Source organism: Staurois parvus, unplaced genomic scaffold (assembly GCF_062004578.1).
Source record: "Staurois parvus isolate SC_StPar_1 unplaced genomic scaffold, SC_StPar_1.0 ptg000552l, whole genome shotgun sequence".
Lineage (NCBI taxonomy): Eukaryota > Metazoa > Chordata > Amphibia > Anura > Ranidae > Staurois > Staurois parvus.
The window spans coordinates 2,013,759-2,039,534 of record NW_028318348.1 but is presented as its reverse complement, the minus strand read 5'-3'; the positions used below and the strand labels follow the sequence as shown (position 1 = coordinate 2,039,534).

Below are 25,776 nucleotides of genomic sequence, written 5' to 3'. Positions count from 1 at the left end.
AGAGCGCACGCCCTGCGCGCTCCTAGTGCGTACGTCAATGACTCATGGAAAAGTCCCTTTTCGATCGGGATCTTTTCCGATCATGTGACTGCTGTGACGGCGAATCACGGTGGTCACATGACCCTAAAACCCCGCCCACCTCTCCTTCTGAAACTCTTAACCTCCCTAGCGGTCTGATCATATTTCTGTGCTCAAAGTGGTACATTTTTTTGCATGGAAATATGTATTTTATTTATTGTAGACTTTTGTAATTTTTAGAAATAACTCACTGAAATCTGTCTGAACAAGAGTCTAGTAAACATCCCGGGTATGTTACAATTTGAAACATGAAATAATAAATTATAATTTAATAAATAATCATAAAAAATCATAAAAAATAATATAATAATAATAAATTTATTCAATAATATAATCAAACCAAAAACACTGAAATTTGAAATAGAGCGCCAAGTCCACACATCGCTGAGCAAAGTCGCAGAATCGTTTTCAGTGTCTGATGAGGAATTTCCCCCACGAATCATTATCACTCAATTCTGCAAGTGGTTCTAATTTACTATCGCTGTTCTCTAGCCGGTCTAAAACCGCTTTTGACCTAAAGGGACGCTTTTTGGACGCCATGGAATTTTCTAAGTTTCCAGGCAGAAAGAACAGTAAAAATGCAGGCAGGGCGCCTGACAAAGCACTCGGGACAAAATGTATGTGAAATGGTTTGATACAGGAATGTTATACTATGTGATTTTAGTGATTTTAGTGATTGTCACTTTTTGTCATTTTCAAATTTCCCGCTGTTCCGTCCCCTGTACATCCTGACGCTCGCAGGGGACGGAACCCAGATGACAGATGCCGGCATCGGTCGGTTTACATTGCCGGGGACACTGCAGGGGGGACATCGCGGGAGCGCAGGACAAGGGAAGTGATCGAGGGATCCCGGAGCAACGCCACATGGTATTGCCAAGTGTAGCTCGGGGTTACCGCTTGTGGTGCTGAAACTTTACCCCGAGCTACACTCGGGAATACCGCCAGGGGGGTTAAAGGACCGGGAGGTGCCAGCGCTAAGATTTTAATCACCATAATCCAATGCCAGCCTAATACATACTAGTGTTTCCCAGGACACTGTATGACAGACTATCAGTGACGTGCACAGTGATGTCATTATGCCCTCTGACTTTTTTTATTTCACCCCCAGATCACAACGGCTAGATCTGGCCCTGCTAGACACAACCAGACAGTTAGCACTTTTAGGAAGATGTCAGAAAAAGCATCTGGACATTTCTTTCATGTTTATGCAAAATTGTTATCAGATACTTAAAGCAGAGCTCCATCCAAATGGGGAAGTTCTGCTTTAAGGCTTTATCCCCTGCTCCCCGTTAAGAATTGGCACTTTTGGAGAGAGGGAGGGAAGGGGTATCCGAATTTGACAGGTACCCGCTTCCACTTCGGCTTTGATCGCCTAGGCGATCAGGTGAGTGTCCATTTTTTAAAAGTAAGCAGCTACAGTTTTTGTAGCTGCTGACTTTTATTTTTTTTTAAATTCCGACTGGACCTCCAATTTAATGTAATTTTCCTTTTTAGGTGCCTCACCATGTCAGCACTGACAGTTGATAGGTAGAGCCTAAACCATCAGTGATGACATGGGGAGGCACCTGGAAAATTAAACATTATCAGATTATTATCAAATGCTTACTGTAACTTTTTTCCCATGCGCCAGACCCTCAACCATCAATGCCAACATGGGGAGGCACCTGGAAAGGTTGTTGGGGAAATACTTGCCTAAATGCACAGTTTGTGACACATAATTATTTTTTTTCTCAAAAGAGAGCTTTTTGGTGATTAAAGTGTAAGTAAAGTATTTTTTTCTTTTAGTTTCGATAGTGTAGGGGATCATTAAGACCCTTGTTAAGTCGTTTGACTGTGTCCCATCAATGAGATTTACCTTCACTTTTTATTCTAGAGACATAGTTACATAGTTAGTCTGGCTAAAAAAAGACAAACGTCCATCCAGTTCAACCATTAAAAAAAAAAAAAAAAAAGTTATAATCCTATACCCACAGTTGATCCAGAGAAAGGCAAAGAAAAAACAGCAAAGCATGATCCAATTTGCTCCTGCAGGGAAAAAATTCCTTCCTGATCCCCCGAGAGGCAATCGAATATTCCCTGGATCAACTTTACCTATAAATGTTATATCCAGTTATATTCTGTGTATCCAAGAAAGAATCCAGGACTTTCCTACAGCAATCCACTGAGATGGCCAGAACCAGCTCTTGAGGGAGTCTATTCCACATTCTCACAGCTCTCAATGTGAAGAAACCTTTCCATGTTTGGAGATTACATTTCTTTTCCTCCAGATGTAAAGAGTGCCCCCTTGTCCTCTGTGATCACCTCAGGGTGAATAACTCTACACCGAGTTCACTATATGAACCACTGATGTATTTATACATGGAGATCATATCCCCCCTTATGTATTATAGATGGAGATCATATCCCCCCCTTATGTATAATACATGGTGATCATATCCCCCCTTATGTATTATACATGGAGATCATATCCCCCCTTATGTATTATACATGGAGATCATATCCCCCCTTATGTATTATACATGGAGATCATATCCCCCTTATGAATTATACATGGAGACCATATCCCCCCTTATGAATTATACATGGTGATCATATCCCCCCTTATGTATTATACATGGAGATCATATCCCCCCTTATGTATTATACATAGAGATCATATCCCCCTTATGTATTATACATGGAGACCATATCCCCCCTTATGTATTATACATGGAGACCATATCCCCCCTTATGTATTATACATCGAGATCATATTCCCCCTTATGTATTATACATGGAGATCATATCCCCCCTATGTATTATACATGGAGATCATATCCCCCCTTATGTATTATACATGGAGATCATATCCCCCCTTATGTATTATACATGGCGATCATATCCCCCTTATGTATTATACATGGTGATCATATCCCCCGTATGTATTATACATGGAGATCATATCCCCCTTATGTATTATACATGGAGATCACATCCCCCCTTATGTATTATACATGGAGATCATATCCCCCTTATGTATTATACATGGAGATCATATCCCCCCTTATGTATTATACATGGAGATCATATCCCCCTTATGTATTATACATGGAGATCATATCCCCCTTATGTATTATACATGGAGATCATATCCCCCCTTATGTATTATACATGGAGATCATATTCCCCCTATGTATTATACATCGAGATCATATCCCCCCTTATGTATTATACATGGAGATCATATCCCCCCTATGTATTATACATGGAGATCATATCCCCCTTATGTATTATACATGGAGATCATATCCCCCGTTATGTATTATACATGGTGATCATATCCCCCTTTATGTATTATACATGGAGATCATATCCCCCCTTATGTATTATACATGGAGATCATATCCCCCCTTATGTATTATACATGGAGATCATATCCCCCCTTATGTATTATACATGGAGATCATATCCCCCCTTATGTATTATACATGGAGATCATATCCCCCTTATGTATTATACATGGAGATCATATCCCCCTTATGTATTATACATGGAGATCATATCCCCCTTATGTATTATACATGTTGATCATATCCCCCCTTATGTATTATACATGTTGATCATATCCCCCCTTATGTATTATATATGGAGATCATATCCCCCTTATGTATTATACATGGTGATCATATCCCCCTTATGTATTATACATGGAGATCATATCCCCCTTATGCATTATACATGGAGATCATATCCCCCTTATGCATTATACATGGTGATCATATCCCCCCTTATGTATTATATATGGAGATCATATCCCCCCTTATGTATTATACATGGAGATCATATCCCCCCTTATGTATTATACATGGAGATCATATCCCCCCTTATATATTATACATGGAGATCATACCCCCTTATATATTATACATAGTGATCATATCCCCCCCTTATGTATTATACATGGAGATCATACCCCCCTTATGTATTATACATGGAGATCATATCCCCCCCTTATGTATTATACATGGAGATCGTATCCCCCCTTATGTATTATACATGGAGATCATATTCCCCCCTTATGTATTATACATGGAGATCATATCCCCCCTTATGTATTATACATGATGATCATATCCCCCCTTATGTATTATACATGGTGATCATATCCCCCCTTATGTATTATACATGATGATCATATCCCCCCCTTATGTATTATACATGGAGATCATATACCCCCCTTATGTATTATACATGATGATCATATCCCCCCCTTATGTATTATACATGGTGATCATATCCCCCCTTATGTATTATACATGGAGATCATATCCCCCCTTATGTATTATACATGGAGATCATATCCCCCCTTATGTATTATACATGGTGATCATATCCCCCCTTATGTATTATACATGGAGATCACATCCCCCCTTATGCATTATACATGGTGATCATATCCCCCCTTATGTATTATACATGGAGATCATATCCCCCTTATGTATTATACATGGAGATCATATCCCCCTTATGTATTATACATGGAGATCATATCCCCCTTATGTATTATACATGGAGATTATATCCCCCTTTATGTATTATACATGGAGATCACATCCCCCCTTATGTATTATACATGGAGATCATATCCCCCTTATGTATTATACATGGAGATCATATCCCCCCTTATGTATTATACATGGAGATCATATCCCCCCTATGTATTATACATGGAGATCATATCCCCCCTTATGTATTATACATGGAGATCATATCCCCCTTATGTATTATACATGGAGATCATATCCCCCCTTATGTATTATACATGGTGATCATATCCCCCTTTATGTATTATACATGGAGATCATATCCCCCCTTATGTATTAAACATGGAGATCATATCCCCCCTTATATATTATACATGGAGATCATATCCCCCCTTATGTATTATACATGGAGATCATATCCCCCCTTATGTATTATACATGGAGATCATATCCCCCCTTATGTATTATACATGGAGATCATATCCCCCTTATGTATTATACATGGAGATCATATCCCCCTTATGTATTATACATGGAGATCATATCCCCCCTTATGTATTATACATGTTGATCATATCCCCCCTTATGTATTATATATGGAGATCATATCCCCCTTATGTATTATACATGTTGATCATATCCCCCCTTATGTATTATACATGTTGATCATATCCCCCCTTATGTATTATACATGTTGATCATATCCCCCCTTATGTATTATATATGGAGATCATATCCCCCTTATGTATTATACATGGTGATCATATCCCCCTTATGTATTATACATGGAGATCATATCCCCCTTATGTATTATACATGGAGATCATATCCCCCCTTATGTATTATACATGATGATCATATCCCCCCCTTATGTATTATACATGGAGATCATATACCCCCCTTATGTATTATACATGATGATCATATCCCCCCCTTATGTATTATACATGGTGATCATATCCCCCCTTATGTATTATACATGGAGATCATATCCCCCCTTATGTATTATACATGGAGATCATATCCCCCCTTATGTATTATACATGGTGATCATATCCCCCCTTATGTATTATACATGGAGATCACATCCCCCCTTATGCATTATACATGGTGATCATATCCCCCCTTATGTATTATACATGGAGATCATATCCCCCTTATGTATTATACATGGAGATCATATCCCCCTTATGTATTATACATGGAGATCATATCCCCCTTATGTATTATACATGGAGATTATATCCCCCTTTATGTATTATACATGGAGATCACATCCCCCCTTATGTATTATACATGGAGATCATATCCCCCTTATGTATTATACATGGAGATCATATCCCCCTTATGTATTATACATGGAGATCATATCCCCCTTATGTATTATACATGGAGATCATATCCCCCTTATGTATTATACATGGAGATCATATCCCCCCTTATGTATTATACATGGAGATCATATCCCCCCTATGTATTATACATCGAGATCATATCCCCCCTTATGTATTATACATGGAGATCATATCCCCCTTATGTATTATACATGGTGATCATATCCCCCTTTATGTATTATACATGGAGATCATATCCCCCCTTATGTATTATACATGGAGATCATATCCCCCCTTATATATTATACATGGAGATCATATCCCTCCTTATGTATTATACATGGAGATCATATCCCCCCTTATGTATTATACATGGAGATCATATCCCCCCTTATGTATTATACATGGAGATCATATCCCCCTTATGTATTATACATGGAGATCATATCCCCCTTATGTATTATACATGTTGATCATATCCCCCCTTATGTATTATACATGTTGATCATATCCCCCCTTATGTATTATATATGGAGATCATATCCCCCTTATGTATTATACATGGTGATCATATCCCCCTTATGTATTATACATGGAGATCATATCCCCCCTTATGCATTATACATGGAGATCATATCCCCCTTATGCATTATACATGGTGATCATATCCCCCCTTATGTATTATATATGGAGATCATATCCCCCCTTATGTATTATACATGGAGATCATATCCCCCCTTATGTATTATACATGGAGATCATATCCCCCCTTATGTATTATACATGGAGATCATATCCCCCCTTATATATTATACATGGAGATCATACCCCCTTATATATTATACATAGTGATCATATCCCCCCCTTATGTATTATACATGGAGATCATACCCCCCTTATGTATTATACATGGAGATCATATCCCCCCCCCTTATGTATTATACATGGAGATCGTATCCCCCCTTATGTATTATACATGGTGATCATATCCCCCCTTATGTATTATACATGGAGATCATATTCCCCCCTTATGTATTATACATGGAGATCATATCCCCCCTTATGTATTATACATGATGATCATATCCCCCCTTATGTATTATACATGGAGATCATATACCCCCCTTATGTATTATACATGATGATCATATCCCCCCCTTATGTATTATACATGGTGATCATATCCCCCCTTATGTATTATACATGGAGATCATATCCCCCCTTATGTATTATACATGGAGATCATATCCCCCCTTATGTATTATACATGGTGATCATATCCCCCCTTATGTATTATACATGGAGATCACATCCCCCCTTATGCATTATACATGGTGATCATATCCCCCCTTATGTATTATACATGGAGATCATATCCCCCTTATGTATTATACATGGAGATTATATCCCCCTTTATGTATTATACATGGAGATCACATCCCCCCTTATGTATTATACATGTAGATCATATCCCCCTTATGTATTATACATGGAGGTCATATCCCCCCTTATGTATTATACATGGAGATCATATCCCCCTTATGTATTATACATGGAGATCATATCCCCCTTATGTATTATACATGAAGATCATATCCCCCCTTATGTATTATACATGGAGATCATATCCCCCCTATGTATTATACATCGAGATCATATCCCCCCTTATGTATTATACATGGAGATCATATCCCCCCTTATGTATTATACATGGAGATCATATCCCCCCTTATGTATTATACATGGTGATCATATCCCCCTTTATGTATTATACATGGAGATCATATCCCCCCTTATGTATTATACATGGAGATCATATCCCCCCTTATATATTATACATGGAGATCATATCCCCCCTTATGTATTATACATGGAGATCATATCCCCCCTTATGTATTATATATGGAGATCATATCCCCCTTATGTATTATACATGGTGATCATATCCCCCTTATGTATTATACATGGAGATCATATCCCCCCTTATGTATTATACATGGAGATCATATCCCCCCTTATGCATTATACATGGAGATCATATCCCCCTTATGCATTATACATGGTGATCATATCCCCCCTTATGTATTATATATGGAGATCATATCCCCCCTTATGTATTATACATGGAGATCATATCCCCCCTTATGTATTATACATGGAGATCATATCCCCCCTTATATATTATACATGGAGATCATACCCCCTTATATATTATACATAGTGATCATATCCCCCCCTTATGTATTATACATGGAGATCATACCCCCCTTATGTATTATACATGGAGATCATATCCCCCCCCCTTATGTATTATACATGGAGATCGTATCCCCCCTTATGTATTATACATGGTGATCATATCCCCCCTTATGTATTATACATGGAGATCATATTCCCCCCTTATGTATTATACATGGAGATCATATCCCCCCTTATGTATTATACATGATGATCATATCCCCCCTTATGTATTATACATGGTGATCATATCCCCCCTTATGTATTATACATGATGATCATATCCCCCCCCTTATGTATTATACATGGAGATCATATACCCCCCTTATGTATTATACATGATGATCATATCCCCCCCTTATGTATTATATATGGTGATCATATCCCCCCTTATGTATTATACATGGAGATCATATCCCCCCTTATGTATTATACATGGAGATCATATCCCCCCTTATGTATTATACATGGTGATCATATCCCCCCTTATGCATTATACATGGTGATCATATCCCCCCTTATGTATTATACATGGAGATCATATCCCCCCTTATGTATTATACATGGTGATCATATCCCCCCTTATGTATTATACATGGAGATCATATCCCCCCTTATGTATTATACATGGAGATCATATCCCCCCTTATGTATTATACATGGAGATCATATCCCCCCTTATGTATTATACATGGAGATCATATCCCCCCTTATGTATTATACATGGTGATCATATCCCCCCTTATGTATTATACATGGAGATCATATCCCCCTTATGTATTATACATGGAGATCATATCCCCCCTTATGTATTATACATGGTGATCATATCCCCCCTTAATCTCCTCTTCTCAAGAGAGAATAAATTAACTTCCTCTAACCTTAACTCATAGCTGATCTCCTCCATGCCTCTTATCTGATATAGAGACAGAGCAGGATATACGATGGCGGTTTTTGCGTACAATGGTACAATGGAAACAGCTGTAGAACAGAAATAAGCAGAATTCATAAAGATACAGGGTGAGGATTTGGCTTTTCATCTTCTATCCTTTCATCTTCCCACAGCCCTATACCTCGTTACTACAGATACCTCCTGGCTTTCACATTTGCCATTGATGAGATCAACCGTAACTCGGATATTTTACCTAATGTGACTCTGGGATACCATGCAACTGACTCCTGTACACATGCAGATAAAGCTGTAGAGAGTGTCCTGCATATCCTATCTGGTCCAGCCTACCTGATTCCCAACTATTCCTGCCAGGATCATGACAACCTAGTTGGTGTTATTGGAGACCAGTCTTCAGAAACGTCTTTGCGCATAGCTGAAATTCTAAATATTTATGGATACTTGCAGGTAAGAAATAATAAAGCTTCCCCCAATGCCTAAAATTATAGATTTGATAAAATATATTAAAGATGTGTTACCTTGGGCTACATTGTACAGATATGAAAGCATCAACGCTGATCTCAGCATCACTTAACCACTTAAGGACCACCCTATAGCAGATATACTGTTATAGGGCGGCACCCGTGCGCAAAATCACATATATATACGTCATTCTGCATTTCCAGGAAAGGGGCACGTGCGAGCCGCACGCACACCCTACCCGTGCTGCCATTCACAGCTGCGGATGTCAACCACCAGGTCCGGTAATTACCCGCAGGCGCCCGGTGATCACCGAACATCTCCAATGTGTAGTTCCCCCCAGTGTCAGAATGTCTGTTGCAGTCCCGCTAAAATTCACTGATCGCCGCCATTACTAGTAGGAAAAAAAAAGAAAATCCCAGTATCTATACTGCTATAACTTTCACGTAAACCAATTAATTTACACGTATTGGAATCACAGAATACATTTTGGCCTAAATTTATGACGAAATTAGATTTTTTAAAATATTTTATTGGACATGTTTAATAGCAAAATATAGTTTTTACCACTTGCCCTCCAGAGGATTTACCCCCCTTAATGACGAGGCCTCTTTTTGCTACTCGGCGCTGCACTAATTCAACTGATAATTGCGCGGTCATGCAATGCTGCACCCAAACGAAATTTATGTCCTTTTTTCACACAAATAGAGCTTTCTTTCGATGGTATTTGATCACCTGTGCGCTTTTTATTTTTTGCGCAATAACCAAAGACCAAAAATTTTGAAGAAAAACAATATTTTTAACTTTCAGCTATAAAAAATATATAGTAAACTCAAAGTTGGTTATAAATTTAGGCCAAAATGTATTCTGCTCCATGTTTTTGGTAAAAAAAATCCCAATAAGTGTATATTGATTGCTTTGTGTGACAGTTATAGCGTCTACAAACTATGGTATAGATAATGGAATTTACACCATTTTTTTGCTATACAGCGCTGCGCTAGTTTAACGGACAATTGCGCGGTCATGCAATACGGTACATAAATGAAATTTACATCCTTTTTCCCACAAATTGAGCTTTCTTTCGGTGGTATTTGATCGCCTGTGCGTTTTTTATTTTTTGCACTATAAAAAAAAAGGCTGACAATTTTGAGGAAAAAAAATATTTTGTACTTTTTGCTATAAAACACGTCCAGTAAAAAAAAATGTAAAAATTAAATTTAGTCATAAATTTTTGCCAAAATGTATTCTGCGACATGTCTTTGCTAAAAAAAAAACCCCAATACGTGTAAATTAATTGGTTTACGTGAAAATTATAGCGTTTACAAATGGCGGGAAAGATACTGGGATTTTTTTTATACTAATAATGGCGGCGATCAACGACTTATGGCGGCGATCAGTGACTTATGGCGGCGATCAGCAACTTATGGCGGCGATCAGCGACTTATGGCGGGACTTCGGGACTGCAGCGAACATGCTGACACTGGGGGGAACTGACTTGGGGTCACTGACATCCCCAGTGACACCAATACAGTGATCAGTGCAAAAAAAAAACACTGACACTGTATTAATGGCACTGGGGAGGAAGGGGTTATCCTCTGGAGGGCAAGTGGTTAAGAACTTTCATCCAAAAACATCTTCTAAGGATCATGTTTGTTACATATCAGACTAGCCTCTATAACCTGTTTTATTTTGCATTTCAAATGGGCTTTATCCACTCACCGGCCACTTTATTAGGCACACCTGTTCTATTGCTTGGTAACACAAATTGCTAATCAGCCAATCACATGGCAGCAATTCAATGCATTTAGGCATCTAGACGTGGTGAAGATGAAATGCTGAAGTTCCAACCGAGCATTTGAATGAGAAAAAAAGGGGATTTAAGTGAGTTTGAACGTGGCATGGTTGTTGGTGCCAGACAGGCTGGTCTAAAAAATTGATGATCTACTGGGATTTTCACGCACAACCATCTCTAGGGTTTACACAGAATGGTCAGAAAAAGAGAAAATATCCAGTGAGCGGCAGTTGTGTGGAGGAAAATGCCTTGTTGATGTCAGAGGAGAATGGGCAGACTGGTTCAAGATGATAGAAAGGCAACAGTAACTCATGTCAATATGGACCAAAATCTCTGAGGAATGTTCCCAACACCTTGTTGGATCTATGCCATGAAGAATGAAGGCAGCTCTGAAGGCAAAAGGGGGTCCAACCCAGTACTAGCAAGGTGGGCCTAATAAAGTGGCCAGTGAGTGTATATTAAACAGCTTGTTGGGCCATGCAGTGAACTGATTTAAAATACAGTTTGATGCTTCAAGTTGAAAATTTCCAACTAGGTATTGTTACTAAATAAAGTTTTTCTTTTAGATAAAAAGATGAGCAGAAATCAGTATTAATGTATTTCTTTACTGTAAGGACTAATTTAATGGAATTTACAAAGTTTACCATCAGTGTAATTTCTCCAAAGTAGAAACTGTCAACTGTGGTCATTGAGCTGCTTGAGTGAAATTTGCTGTTTTAACCCCCCTGGCGGTATTCCCGAGTGTAGCTCGGGGTAAAGTTTCAGCACCACAAGCGGTAACCCCGAGCTACACTCAGGAATACACTGCAGCGTTGCTCCGGGATCCCTCTTTCACTTACCTTGTCCTGCGCTCCCGCGATGTCCCCCCTGCAGTGTCCCCGGCAATGTCCTCCGTCCGATGCCGGCATCTGTCTTCTGGGTTCCGTTCCCTGTGACGTCGGGACAAACGGGGGACGGAACTGGCAGAAAATTTGAAAATGACAAAAAGTAACATTCACTAAATTCACTAAAATCACATAGTATAACATTACTGTATCAAACCATTTCACATACATTTTGTCCCGAGTGCTTTGTCCGGCGCCCTGCCTGCATTTTTACTGTTCTTTCTGCCTGGAAACTGAGAAAAGTCCATGGCGTCCAAAAAGCGTCCCTTGAGGTCAAAAGCGGTTTTAGACTGGCTAGAGAACAGCGATAGTAAATCAGAACCACTTGCAGAATTGAGTGATAATGATTCGTGGGGGAAATTCCTCATCAGACACTGAAAATGATTCTGCGACTTTGCTCAGCGATGTGCGAACTTGGCGCTATATTTCAAATTTCAGTGTTTTTGGTTTGATTATATTATTGAATTAAATTTATTATTATTATATTATTATTTTTTATGATTATTTATTAAATTATAATTTATGATTTTGTGTTTCAAATTTTATCATACCCGGGATGTTTACTAGACTCTTGTTCGGACAGATTTCAGTGAGTTATTCCTAAAAATTACAGCCTACAATAAAAAAATACACATTTCCATGCAAAAAAATGTACCGCTTTGAGCACAGAAATATGGACATAATCAGACCGCTAGGGAGGTTAAAAAATGTTTTTTTTTTAAATCTATCTTGAGAGTGTTGGTTTTGGAGGTTGTATTAGGTTGTTTAGGTTATTTAACTTAATATTCTTTGTGTTTTGTTTTTATTTCTTTGTGTATTTGATTTGATTTGCTTATGTTTCGTTCAATTTTTTTTTCTCTGAGCAAAAAAAAAAAAGAAGTAAACTAATGTGCATAATAACCCTTTGAGGACCGTAAGGTTTTGGAACGCCAAAATAATCAATTTTTTTGTTTTTAAAGTTCATACACTTCAGTTGCTGTAACTAAGCCATTTCATGAAATAATTGGCAAAAAGCTAGATCCATTTGTTGTTTGTTGATAAGAACTAATATTTTGACTCAAACCAAAAAAAAAAAAAGAGTTTTAAGTTCTTAATCAGATGATACACGCAATTACAAACATGGGACAAATACGTCCCTTGGTCCTCAAAGGGATAAGGGGCTTTACTTAGCACAGGAACTGGCCCAGGATAGTTAAAAGAGACTCCCTTAATTCTTAGAAGACATTTAATCCCTATAGCACCCACAAAACCACCTTCACTGTTCAACTCCAATGCACTCGCCAAAATAGAACAATGTTGCCATCATTTCCCAGTGTTTTCTGAAAATTTTAGAAAAAGAAGCTCAGGGAGATTTTACCCGCATCATGACCAGGCCACTTTTTGCTATTTGGCACTGTGCTATTTTAACTGGTAATTGCGCAGTCATGCAGCACTGTACCCACATATTTTTCACATAAATAGAGCTTTCTTTTGATGGTATTTTTTGAGATATAAATGAAAAAAAGACCAAAAATTTTGAAAAAAACCCCACTATTTTTTACTTTGTGCTACAAAACATATCCAATAAAATCAAATGTCTTTATAAATTTAGGCCAAATGTCTTTGATTAAAGACATGTCTTTGATTAAAAAAGAATCTCAAGAAGTGTATTTTAATTGGTTTGCGTGAACGTTATAGCGCCCACAAATTACGGTATATATATACTGGAATTTTTTTTTTTTTATGCTACTAATGGTAGCAATCAGAGACTGATAATGGGACTGTGATAATGCTCCGGGCAATTTGACACTAACTGACACTGGGGGAAACTGACCAACTGTCACTGATATCACCAGCATTAACAGAGTGATCAGTGAAATATTATACACTGCCACAGTACTAATGACACTGGCTGGGGAAGGGGTGATCAAGGGGTTAAATGTGTGTCTAACTATGTGTAATGTGTATAAAGTTTGCTGCTTTTACTACTAGATCTCATAGTTTGATTGCACAAAGCCGATCAACAGGCCCTGGCCATGAATCATAGGCTGGAACTTGCTGACAGGCTCCTGCTGTGTCCAATCACAGCAGGTGCTGGCTAGTATGGCTAGTAGACGTGTACAGAACAAAAAAAGTGTTTTGTTTCAATTTGTTATTTAAATAATTTACTTTAGTTAAATGTGTTTACTTCATTTTCAGAATTTGTTTCTTTTTACTTTCTAATTCTATTAAATTCTGTTCAAATTCAATTTGACCAAATTGGAATTGGCATTTAAAATTCTAATTTACCCAGAAAATGGTTATATTATTTCTATTTTATTCTATTCTATTCTAATTTTTTCTATTCTATTTTCTTATTTTCTATTCTTTTCTATTCTATTTGATTTTTTTCTAATTGGAATTCTAATTTCAGAAGACTGCGGTATTCTGTTTACTTCTATTCTGTTCTATTCTTTTCTATTCTATTTGAATTCAAATGTATTCTATTCGAAATTCGAATTCGGAAAACAGCTATGTTCTTTCTATTTTATTCTATTTTATTGTGTTTTCTACTCTGTTCTCTTCTGTTCTATTCTAATTAAAATTTATTCTATTTGAAATTTGAATTTCGGAAGACAGTTATATTTTTTCTATTGTATTCTATTCTATTTTCTATTCTATTCTACTATATTGTAAAGCGCTATGTCACAAAAAATGGTCTGGTCAGAAAGATGGGGGGCGGGGGGTTAATCCTCTAGAGGGCAAGTGGTTACAGAAGCATTTAAAAAAGATGTGTGCACAGCATTAAAGCATGCTTTCTTTAGAAATCATCAACGTATTGACTAAAACGCCTATCCTCTGTCACCATGCTGTGGGACTCTTGTTGTCTGTGTGGGAGCAGTGGTCTCTCTGCAGAGGTCTGACGTGAATCAGACCTATAGCTCTGCAATAAGCAGTGGGCATGAGTTGATTTGAGCGGAGAATGTGGCCTAATTCAGCAAGAGATACCTGATATTTGCAGAGATATCATTGTAGGCAGTGAGTAGGCTTTTCTAGCAGGCTGTTGCAGGGGTGGACTGACAACTCATGGGGCCCCCGGGCAATAGGGGATCATGAGTCCCCTGTGTCCTTGCCTAAACTCAAAAAAGCCTATGAAAAAGGTACCAGGGGCATCTCATGGGGCCCCCTACTGACCCCGGGCCCTCGGGCAGTGCCCTAGTTTCCAAATGGTCAGTCCGCCCCTGGGCTGTTGTTGCATTATAGGATGGCTGCATTTTTTTGCTGTTTGTAGAGCTGCATAAAATCACATATATATATGATTTGCATTTCTGAGTAGGTGGCGCGCACGCCGCCCTACCTGCGCCATCATTGGTGGCTACAAATGTCAATCACCAGGTCCCGGCTGGAGATTTCCCGCTGGCACCCGGCGATTGACGGGAAAAGCTGACAGGGGAGAGACCTGTGTGTAAACGACACAGATCTCTCTCCTGCCAGCAAGGACATGCTGCTTTGTATTTCTATGCACAGCTTGTTTCCCTAGTTAAACAGCACACAGCACACAGTTAACCCTTGATCGCCCCACATGTTAACCCCTTCCTGCCCAGTGCCATTAGTACAATACAGTGCTTTTTATTAGCACTGATCACTTTATTGGTGTTACTGGAGATGTCAGTGGCAGGTATTCAGTTCACCCCCAGTGTCAGAATGCCTGCTGCAGTCCCACAGGCCCGCTATAAGTCGCTGATCGCCACCATTACTAGTATATAAAAAAAAATCCAGTATATTTACCCCTATTTGTAAATGCTATAACTTTCACATAAACCAATTAATTTAAATGTATTGGGATTTTTTTAGCAAAGACATGGAGCAGAATACATTTTGGTCCTAAATTTATGAAAATTTGTTATTTTTTTAATTTCTTACTATATGTTTTATAGCAAAAAGTAAAACATTTTGTTTTTTTTTTTTTTTCAAAATTGTCGATCTTTTTTTGTTTATAGGGCAAAACATAAAAAATTATCAAATACCACTGAAAGAAAGCACTATTTCTGATGAAAAAAAGGGAAAAAAATTAATTTATGTACAGAGTTGCATGACCACGCAGTTGTCAGTTAAAGTAACGCAGCACCGTATCACAAAAATTGTCCTGGTGAGGAAGGAGGGTAAATCCTTTGGAGGGCAAGTGGTTAAAATATTATCTGCTCTATCCAAATCTGGTATTGGGCTTTTATTTCTATCAATCAGAGTACTCACGTTGTAAATAAATGTCTAGGTGCTGGAAGAAAGAAAGGTACTTTTTCATACATTATTAAAATATCCCAAAACACCTTTTTTTTTTCAATGCTAAAAAAATACACACATTCGTTTGCCAACATTCACCCACGCCTAAAATATTGGTAATTATTCACCACTGTAGCTCTGATTTTTATTTCTGTTTATTGTATTGTTTAGATCAGTTATGGTGCAACAAATCATATTTTGACCAATAAGCAAATCTATCCATCCTTCTTCCAAATGCTCCCCAGTGATGAAACCCAATATCTGGCAATTGTCAAGCTGTTGAAGCACTTTGGCTGGACATGGATTGGTGTTATTACATCTGATGATGACAATGGAGAAAAACAAAGTCAAGAGCTACAAAAACAGACTGCTAAACATGACATCTGTATTGAATACATTATTAGCCTACAACCTGGTCAAAGCATGATGAGACTGGATACGGCAAATAATAAAAAGATTTTTAATAATTTCAGCTCTCGCGTGGTTGTACTTTGTGGAACCATTTCATTGTACACACTGTATTTTATTGAAGAAAGTAGCGGTGGTGTCCATGAGAAGACATTCATTATTCCAGCAAGCCCAGCTCCTTTTTATCATACAAAAGCACACGGAAAAGCTTCCATTCATGGAGGTTTAGTGTTTTCCCCACCTGATAAATCAATCCCAAATTTGAAGAGATTTTTAGAGGAAGTCAGCCTAGAAAATTATGGGAACGACGCTTTATTTGAATTTATTGTTGCATTGCTTTTTAATTGCGTAACTTCATCTCCATCGCTTAATAGGGAAATCGAGATCTATTATACAATAACACTCCACAAATGTAACGGCAGTGTACGCTTAGCTGACATGTCTGACAATATATACAATACTCATACGTTTGCAACAACCTATCATGTGTATTGTGCTGTCTATGCCATGGCACTCGCTCTACATGAGATGCAATTATATACATCCAGGAACCCTAACATAAACAAGAAAACACATAGATATATGCTAAAGGTAAGGAAAAGTTAAGAACCCAACACAGGAACTGGGTTTCTTTTTCAGGAGGACATTTTACTATTAGGATACCAACTGGAGAAATTGGGACAACAGGATTGCTGTGAAAAAAATTTATATAACTACACATAATGTATTTATGTCAGGGATCCCGGTATGACCAGAGATGTGTGGACTGACACAGGGAAACAGCAGGCTTCAGAAATTATTAAATAATAATAATATTTATTATGAGCTGCACAAATGTCAGGGATCCGGGTATGACTAGAGATGTGTGGACTGACACAGGGAAACAGCAGGCTTCAGAAATGATTAAATAATAATAATATTTATTATGAGCTGCACAAAATAAACAAACAGTGCAAAACAAAACAAACCTTAAACTAATAGGTACAGGTGCAGTCAGGGCCGGAGAGGTGGAGTGGTCAGGCAGGCCGGGTCAGGAACAATCAGGCAGAAAGGTACAACGGGAGCAGGCAGAAGAATGGTCAGGAATAGCCGGGGTCAGTGCAGGCGGAGTTCTATCACAGTCAGAGTCATGCAGGAGAGTCGAGCAGGCAGGAGACAGGATACAGGAAACAGGGCACATGGGAAACAAACACCAAGGCACTGACTGCAGGTCTGGCCATTCCTTAAATACACCTCCTGCAATTAGCCTCAGGTGATGGCTGATTGCAGGAGTGAGCTTCTGGTTGCTGAGACTACCCGCTGGCCAGCCCTGGTAAGGCAGCCCACAAGGCAGGTGAGTCCCACCACCATTGGCGAGTCCATTCCTGACAATTTAATTTGAGAAAACAAATGTTAGGAAATGGTGAGATGTGGCAAGAAATGCAGAAAAAAACATTTGCCCCTGCATCTGAGAAAATACATTGTAGTTGCTACCATGAGGTTGTGGTTGAGCAACGATGAGCATTATAGGGTTCCCAAATAGTTTCTTTCCAGACACAGTATCTTCCATTTTGCTTGAGATGATTGTAGCCGTATTAGTGCACTTGCGACAGAAACAATTGAGTACTGACGTGATACTTTTTTTATTTGCACTTGAGGACACGCTTTCGGGGTATGTCCCCTTCTTCAAGGTCCAAGCAGTACTATTACAACGTTTTAGCAGAATGTTAGAAGATCCATTCAGGAAAGAAAAACCTTTTAGCTAAGAATGATAATTCTATTTGACACAAGAGATAAGGGCCTTAATTTACCATCAAGGAACATAAAGAAGATGACTTCTGCACACCTGTGGGACACCATTTCGCACAACCAGACCACACAATGGGAGACCTCAATATTTTAGTTCTTAATAGAAATTTCAAATCCATTCAGGAAAGAAAAACTTTTGAACTAAGAATGACAATTCTACTTGACACAAGAGATAAGGGCCTTAACTTGGACATGGGATTCCTCAATCATTATCCAACATTTTTATGACTCCCTCTGTGAGTGTTGTTCTCCCCCCCCCCCCCCCCAGTCTTTGCTTTGTTGTGTCTTATCTCTAGGCTAACTCTAGACTTGTGTTTCCTTCTGCTTTTTCTTTTCTCATCCCCCACATCTCTTCTAAACATTCTGCTAAAACGTTGTAATAGTACTGCTTGGACCTTGAAGAAGGGGACGTTCCCCGAAAGCTGGTCCTCAAAATTCTATGTTAGTGCAAATAAAAAAAGTATCACGTCAGTACTCAATTGTTTCTTTCCAAACACAGAAATCTTTTGCAGGCTGAATTAAAGCGGAGTTCCACTCACCCTGTCAAAAAATAAAAGTCAGCAGCTACAAAAACTGTAGCTGCTGACTTTTCAAAAACAGCAACTTACCTGTCCCTCGGTCCCACGGTGTGTCCCCCGCAGCCCGTTTCACCGGCCGTCCTGTATTCCTGGAGGCCGGCATCTACAGTGTGGGCACCCGGCTGTGACAGCTTGCGGCTTCATAGCCGGATACCCACTGCGCATGCGCGAGTAGCGCTGCGCTTTGTGAATGGTCCTGTAGTCTTCTGGGGCCTGTCACGTGTCCCAAAAGACTACAGGGAGGGAGGGAGGACACCTTCCGCTTCAGACCGCCTAGGTGATTGGACCGGAAGTGGGAGCGGGTACCTGTCAAGTTCGGGTACCCGTTCCCCCTCAAAGGTGCCAATCCTTAAAGCGAAACTTCCCCTTTTGGGTGGAGCTCCGCTTTAATTACTGATACAGCATGGTCACTCATAGGAGTCCATACTATGTTCTGTCCAAATCAGATGAAAAGATGTCTGTTACTGCTGGCTCAAGGTATGGTGAGTCTTGTGCCTTAAGAACTTAGAGAGGGATTTAATGGACATTACTGTGATCAAAGATCACATAGAGCTTTTAAAAAGGCTGTGCTGATGAAACTGGTGACTGTGAATAGTTCTATCAAAGTAACAACAATCCTATGTAGGCACTTAAGCCTGGTATACGCAATGAGAATATCAGACAAATGATCATCTGGTTTTTTTTCTTGCATGCTAGTCTCATATAAAAAATGAAGAGGTTACTAAAGTTACGAAAATTCTTGTAATACAAAATAGAACTTCAGAAGTGATGTCATGTATTGTATTGTATTGTATTGTATTTTAGTGTATTTTTTCATTTCTGAGCATGCATAATCTTGTTCTGATTTTTTTCGGATGAATATTGTACTAATTGAATGAAAATCGTATGATCTGGAATTGTACAGAAAAAAAATGTTGTGTTTGTCCCTTCAAATAATTTCAGAGGAAAGCTGTGCAGTAACTATCAGATTATCGTACGATCACTTCGAAAGCTGTATTTTTCATCTAATTTTCGGATCGTGTGTACTAGGCTTTAGATGTGTATTCGATGTGTGAGATGTGTATTAGATTTGACTTTAATTTCCTGGACAAGGTATTCCTGCTTCTTTGATCTGAAGTTATGATAACTTGTCCATGAAGTTAACGTTGAATGTAATACTCTTTCCCACTTCCCACTCTTTTTTCAAATGTTGGCTAGTCTCACTGCTTTTTTTTCTTTGTTCCTTCATGTTCCAAGTTCCAAGCACCATCGTAGGTTCATCTGTGGATGCTTCATCCCAGCTCTTCACCTCAACAGATGACCTCTCTGCAGCAATTGGTTCAGCACCAAGCTGCCTGATATAAGGACGTCTTCCCATATCAGGTGGTAGTGCTTGCTGATCAATGTAGGGAGGTTATCTGTGGATGAGGAGAGCTGCCAAGGAGGGATCATGGCTGCAAGAAGTATTTATCAATGAGATAACATCACATGATCACAGCTATTTCACATTATGCTACCTTATTTGGTCTTGATTTAATCCCTCAATAAATGCACCTGAAAAATGACACTATAATGGATTTTATTTTTGCATAATTTACCGTATTTTTCGCTCTGTAAGACGCACCTAGGTTTAAGAAGAAAAAAAATATTCTGAACCAATGGACTGCAGGCACAGTACAGGGGATGACCAGAGACTGTGGACATAGTACAGGAGATGACCAGAGACTGCGGACACAGTACAGGGGATGACCAGAGACTGCGGACACAGTACAGGAGATGACCAGAGACTGCGGACACAGTACAGGAGATGACCAGAGACTGCGGACACAGTACAGGGGATGACCAGAGACTGTGGACACAGTACAGGAGATGACCAGAGACTGCGGACATAGTACAGGAGATGACCAGAGACTGCGGACATAGTACAGGAGATGGCCAGAGACTGCGGACCCAGTACAGGGGATGACCAGAGACTGCAGACACAGTACAGGAGATGACCAGAGACTGCGGACACAGTACAGGAGATGACCAGAGACTGTGGACACAGTACAGGAGATGACCAGAGACTGCAGACATAGTACAGAAGATGGCCAGAGACTGCAGACCCAGTACAGGGGATGATCAGAGACTGCGGACACAGTACAGGAGATGACCAGAGACTGCAGACACAGTACAGAAGATGGCCAGAGACTGCAGACCCAGTACAGGGGATGACCAGAGACTGCGGACACAGTACAGGAGATGACCAGTGACTGCAGACACAGTACAGAAGATGGCCAGAGACTGCAGACCCAGTACAGGGGATGACCAGAGACTGCGGACACAGTACAGGGAATGACCAGAGACTGCGGACACAGTACAGGAGATGACCAGAGACTGCGGACACAGTACAGGAGATGACCAGAGACTGCGGACACAGTACAGGAGATGACCAGAGACTGCACACATAGTACAGGAGATGACCAGAGACTGCGGACATAGTACAGGAGATGACCAGAGACTGCAGACATAGTACAGGAGATGACCAGAGACTGTGGACATAGTACAGAAGACCAGAGACTGCAGGCAGTAAAGGAGATTATCAGAGACTGTGTACCTTTGGGGAGGGAGGGGGAATGGGTACCTGAATTTGACAGGTACCCGCTCCCACTTCCGCGTAGTTGTCCTTCCCGCTTCTTCCCGCGGCGGCTTCTGTGACAGCCGGGTGCCCACTGTGCATGTGTGCGAAGCACTGCGCTTTGTGAATGGCCCGGAGCCTTCTGGGACCTGTCATGTGTCCCAGAAGACACCGGACCATTCACAAAGCGCGGCGCTTCTCACGCATGCGCAGTGGGCACCCGGCTGTCACAGAAGACGCCGCGGGAAGACTGCAGCGCTGGAGCAAGGAACTGGTAAGGCCCTGCAGGAGAGAAGAGCTAAGCGGACGGCCCGATATTCTGGCATGGTGGCGGCAGAAATACCAAACCGGCCACTTTACATTCGCTCCATAAGACGCACTGACATTTTCCCCCCTTTTTTTGGGGGAAAAAATGCGTCTTATGGAGCGAAAATACGGTACTATAGTTATTTATTTCAGGTACTTATATAGCACCATCAATGTACTCCGTGCTTTACATATATATTGTACATTCGCACCAATCCCTAACACTCAAGGAGTGTACAATCTAAGGTCCCTAACTTACATTCAAACACATACTATGTTTAGACAGGAGCCAATTAATCTACCAGCATATCTTTGGAGTGTGGGAGGAAACCCATGCAGGCACAGGGAGAACATGCAAACTCCAGGCAGGGGGTGCTGTGGTTGGGATTTGAACCAATAGATCCTACTACTGCTAGGCAGAAGTGCTAACCATTTAGCCACTTTGCCATTTATCCATTAAAGTCCTTTATTTCTAATGAATTGGTACTATAACGAGCCTTTTTACATCTTCACCAAAAACTTAAATCCCCTAAACAAACACCCACAATTTTCTCAAATCATAATCCAATGGTATCTGGAGGAGCAAGAACTTATGCTTGCTATCTGCTATTTTCCTTTTTTTAAACATATTTTTTTATTTTTTTACAACTTGAATGGTACAAGCATAACATACAGTACATTGGTCATACAATCTAGACATTTGATCATTTTACTTCAGATTATGGTAACATAACAAAGTGAATTTACTTTTACATATAACATACACTCACCGGCCACTTTATTGGGTACACCTGTTCATTTGCTTGGTAACATAAATTGCTAATCAGCCAATCACATGGCAGCAACTCAATGCATTTAGGCATCTAGAAGTGGTGAGGGCGACTTGCTGAATTTAAAACCAAGCATCAGAATGGGGACAAAGGGGGATTTAAGTGACTTTGAATGTGGCATGGTTGTTGGTGTCAGACAAGCTGGTCTCAGTATTTCAAAAACTGCTGATCTACTGGGATTTTCATGCACAACCATGTCTAGGGTTTACAGAGAATGGCCCGAAAAAGAGAAAATATCCAGTGAGCAGCAGTTGTGTGAAGGAAAATGCCTTGTTGATGTCAGAAGTCAGAGGAGAATGGGCAGATGGTTCAAGATCATAAAAAGGCAACAATAACTCATGTCAATATGGACCAAAATCTCTGAGGAATGTTTCCAACACCTTGTTGAATCTATGCCATGAAGAATTAAGGCAAAAGGGGGTCCAACTCAGTACTAGCAAGGTGGACCTAATAAAGTGGCCGGTGAGTATACATTAAAAATTATAACTTATTGTTCGTATGATAAAGATGTCTGATCCATGCAAAAAAATTGATGAACTAAAAACAATCCAAAAAGTGAGAAAATACCCCACAGTAGTTAAAATATTATATGCTAAAAATATTTTTGTTTTGGCTTTAGGGAAAACAAGAAACCCAACCCACTAACCAAATTTAAAGTGAGGCGCTAAAATCATACAAATAGTCTATAGCTGAATCAACATAAAACGGACATAGACATCAATTGCTCATGAAAGTTCATAAGGTGAGTAAAGTGCTCAGAAAATCATGCGTCTTCCTGGGCCCGGTGGACGTGCATATAAGTGTATAAGAAATGCGCACTCACCAGAAAGCGCATGTAAATGCTCATTAGTAATGATTTGATGTCATCTAATGGTCATCATGGGATGATAGCAGGAATCCTAAGCCTTTCATCTATGGGTGGATGGATTTAGAGGAATGGATTCGTCAATATCAGGATCTTCCAGAGTTCCATTATCTGCCATCCTGCTTCCTTATCAGAGACACTCTTCCAGAGAACTCTGGAAGATCCTGATATTGACAAATCCATTCCTCTAAATCCATCCACCCATAGATGAAAGGCTTAGGATTCCTGCTATCATCCCATGATGACCATTAGATGACATCAAATCATTACTAATGAGCATTTACATGCGCTTTCTGGTGAGTGCGCATTGCTTATACACTTATATGCACGTCCACCGGGCCCAGGAAGACGGATGATTTTCTGAACATTTTACTCACCTTATGAACTTTCATCAGCAATTGATGTCTACACCCTGTTCCAAATTATTATGCAAATGATATTTTTCTCATTTACCTGAATAATTGATGTAAATAACAGTCAGCATAATTCTGATGTTATCAACTATTAAGAGTTCAATTCACATTTTATTGAACAAACCTCCTAATGATAACAGGATTTTTGTTAAACATAAAACACTTCCAATGACTGTTCCAAATTATTCCGCACAGGAAGTTTCAAAACACTTTATAGGTTGTAAAGAATTGAAAATTGTCATTTGTTGTGTTTGCAGCATATTTACTGAAATCAAAAGATATTTCAATCAAACTTTTAACAACATTTTAACTTTTTAAACATTTGAACAGATCACGTTACATTGTAACATAGGACCCCTTATTTGATAGCAGCTTCACAAGTCTTGCATCCATTGAACTTGTGAGTTTTTGGACAGTTTCTGCTTGAATTTGTTTGCAAGATGTCAGAATAGCCTCCCAGAGCTGCTGTTTGGATGTAAACTGCCTCCCACCCTCATAGATCTTTTGCTTGAGGATGCTCCAAAGGTTCTCAATAGGATTGAGGTCAGGGTAGGATGGAGGCCACACCATGACTTTCTCTCCTTTTATCCCCATAGCAGCCATTGATGCAGAGGTATTCTTTGCAGCATGACATGGTGCATTGTCATGCATGAAGATGATTTTATTACAGAAAGCATAGTTCTTCCTTCTGTACCAGGGAAGAAAGTGGTCAGTCATAAACTCCACATACTTTGCAGAGGTCATCTTTACACCTTCAGGGACCCTAACGGGGCCGACCAGCTCTGTTCCCATGATTCTGGCCCAAAACATGACTCCACCACCGCCTTGCTGATGTCGCAGCCTTGTTGGAACAGGGTGGCCGTCCACCAACCATCCACTACTCCATCCATCTGGACCATCCAGGGTTGCACGGCACTCATCAGTGAACAGGACTGTTTGAAAATTAGTCTTCATGTATTTTTCTGCCCAATGCAGCCGTTTCTGCTTGTGAGCATTGGTTAGTGGTGGCCTAATAGAAGGTTTATGCACAGTTGCAAGACTCTGGAGGACTCTACACCTTGATGTCCGTGGGACTCCAGAGGCACCAGCAGCTTCAAATATCTGTTTGCTGCTATGTAATGGTATTTTAGCAGCTGCTCTCTTGATCCGATGCATGGATCTGGCAGAAATCTTCCTCAATGTGCCTTTATCTGCACCAACCCGTCTGTGCTCTGAATCAGCCACAAATCTCTTCATAGTGCGATGATCACGCTTACGTTTTCGTGAAATATCAAATGTTTTCATACCTCGTCCAAGGCATTGAACTATTTCACTCTTTTCGGCAGCAGAGAGATCCTTTTTCTTCCCCATATTGCTTGAAAATGATGCTCTGCTTAATAATGTGGAACACCCTCCTCTAGTAGTTTTTCCTGAAATTGGGCTCACCTGCCAATCTAATTATCACAGGTGTCCGAGATTTTTTTCAGTGATCAAAAGAGCCCTGACACACAATGCCATCCATGAGTTACACTGAAAAACAAAATATTTAATCTTCG

The 25,776-nt window shown here is 39.7% G+C and overlaps 1 protein-coding gene across 1 annotated transcript in view; it reads left to right on the top strand.

Moving 5' to 3' along the window:
• The window catches only part of LOC149451016 (vomeronasal type-2 receptor 26-like), a 75,542-nt gene that overhangs the window by 39,172 nt on the left and 10,594 nt on the right, over window positions 1-25,776 (top strand). Inside the window, exon 4 of the mRNA XM_089691156.1 lies at window positions 9,239-9,530. Within this exon, the coding sequence (XP_089547282.1) occupies window positions 9,239-9,530 (292 nt within the window). The remainder of the gene's footprint in view (window positions 1-9,238; window positions 9,531-25,776) is intronic.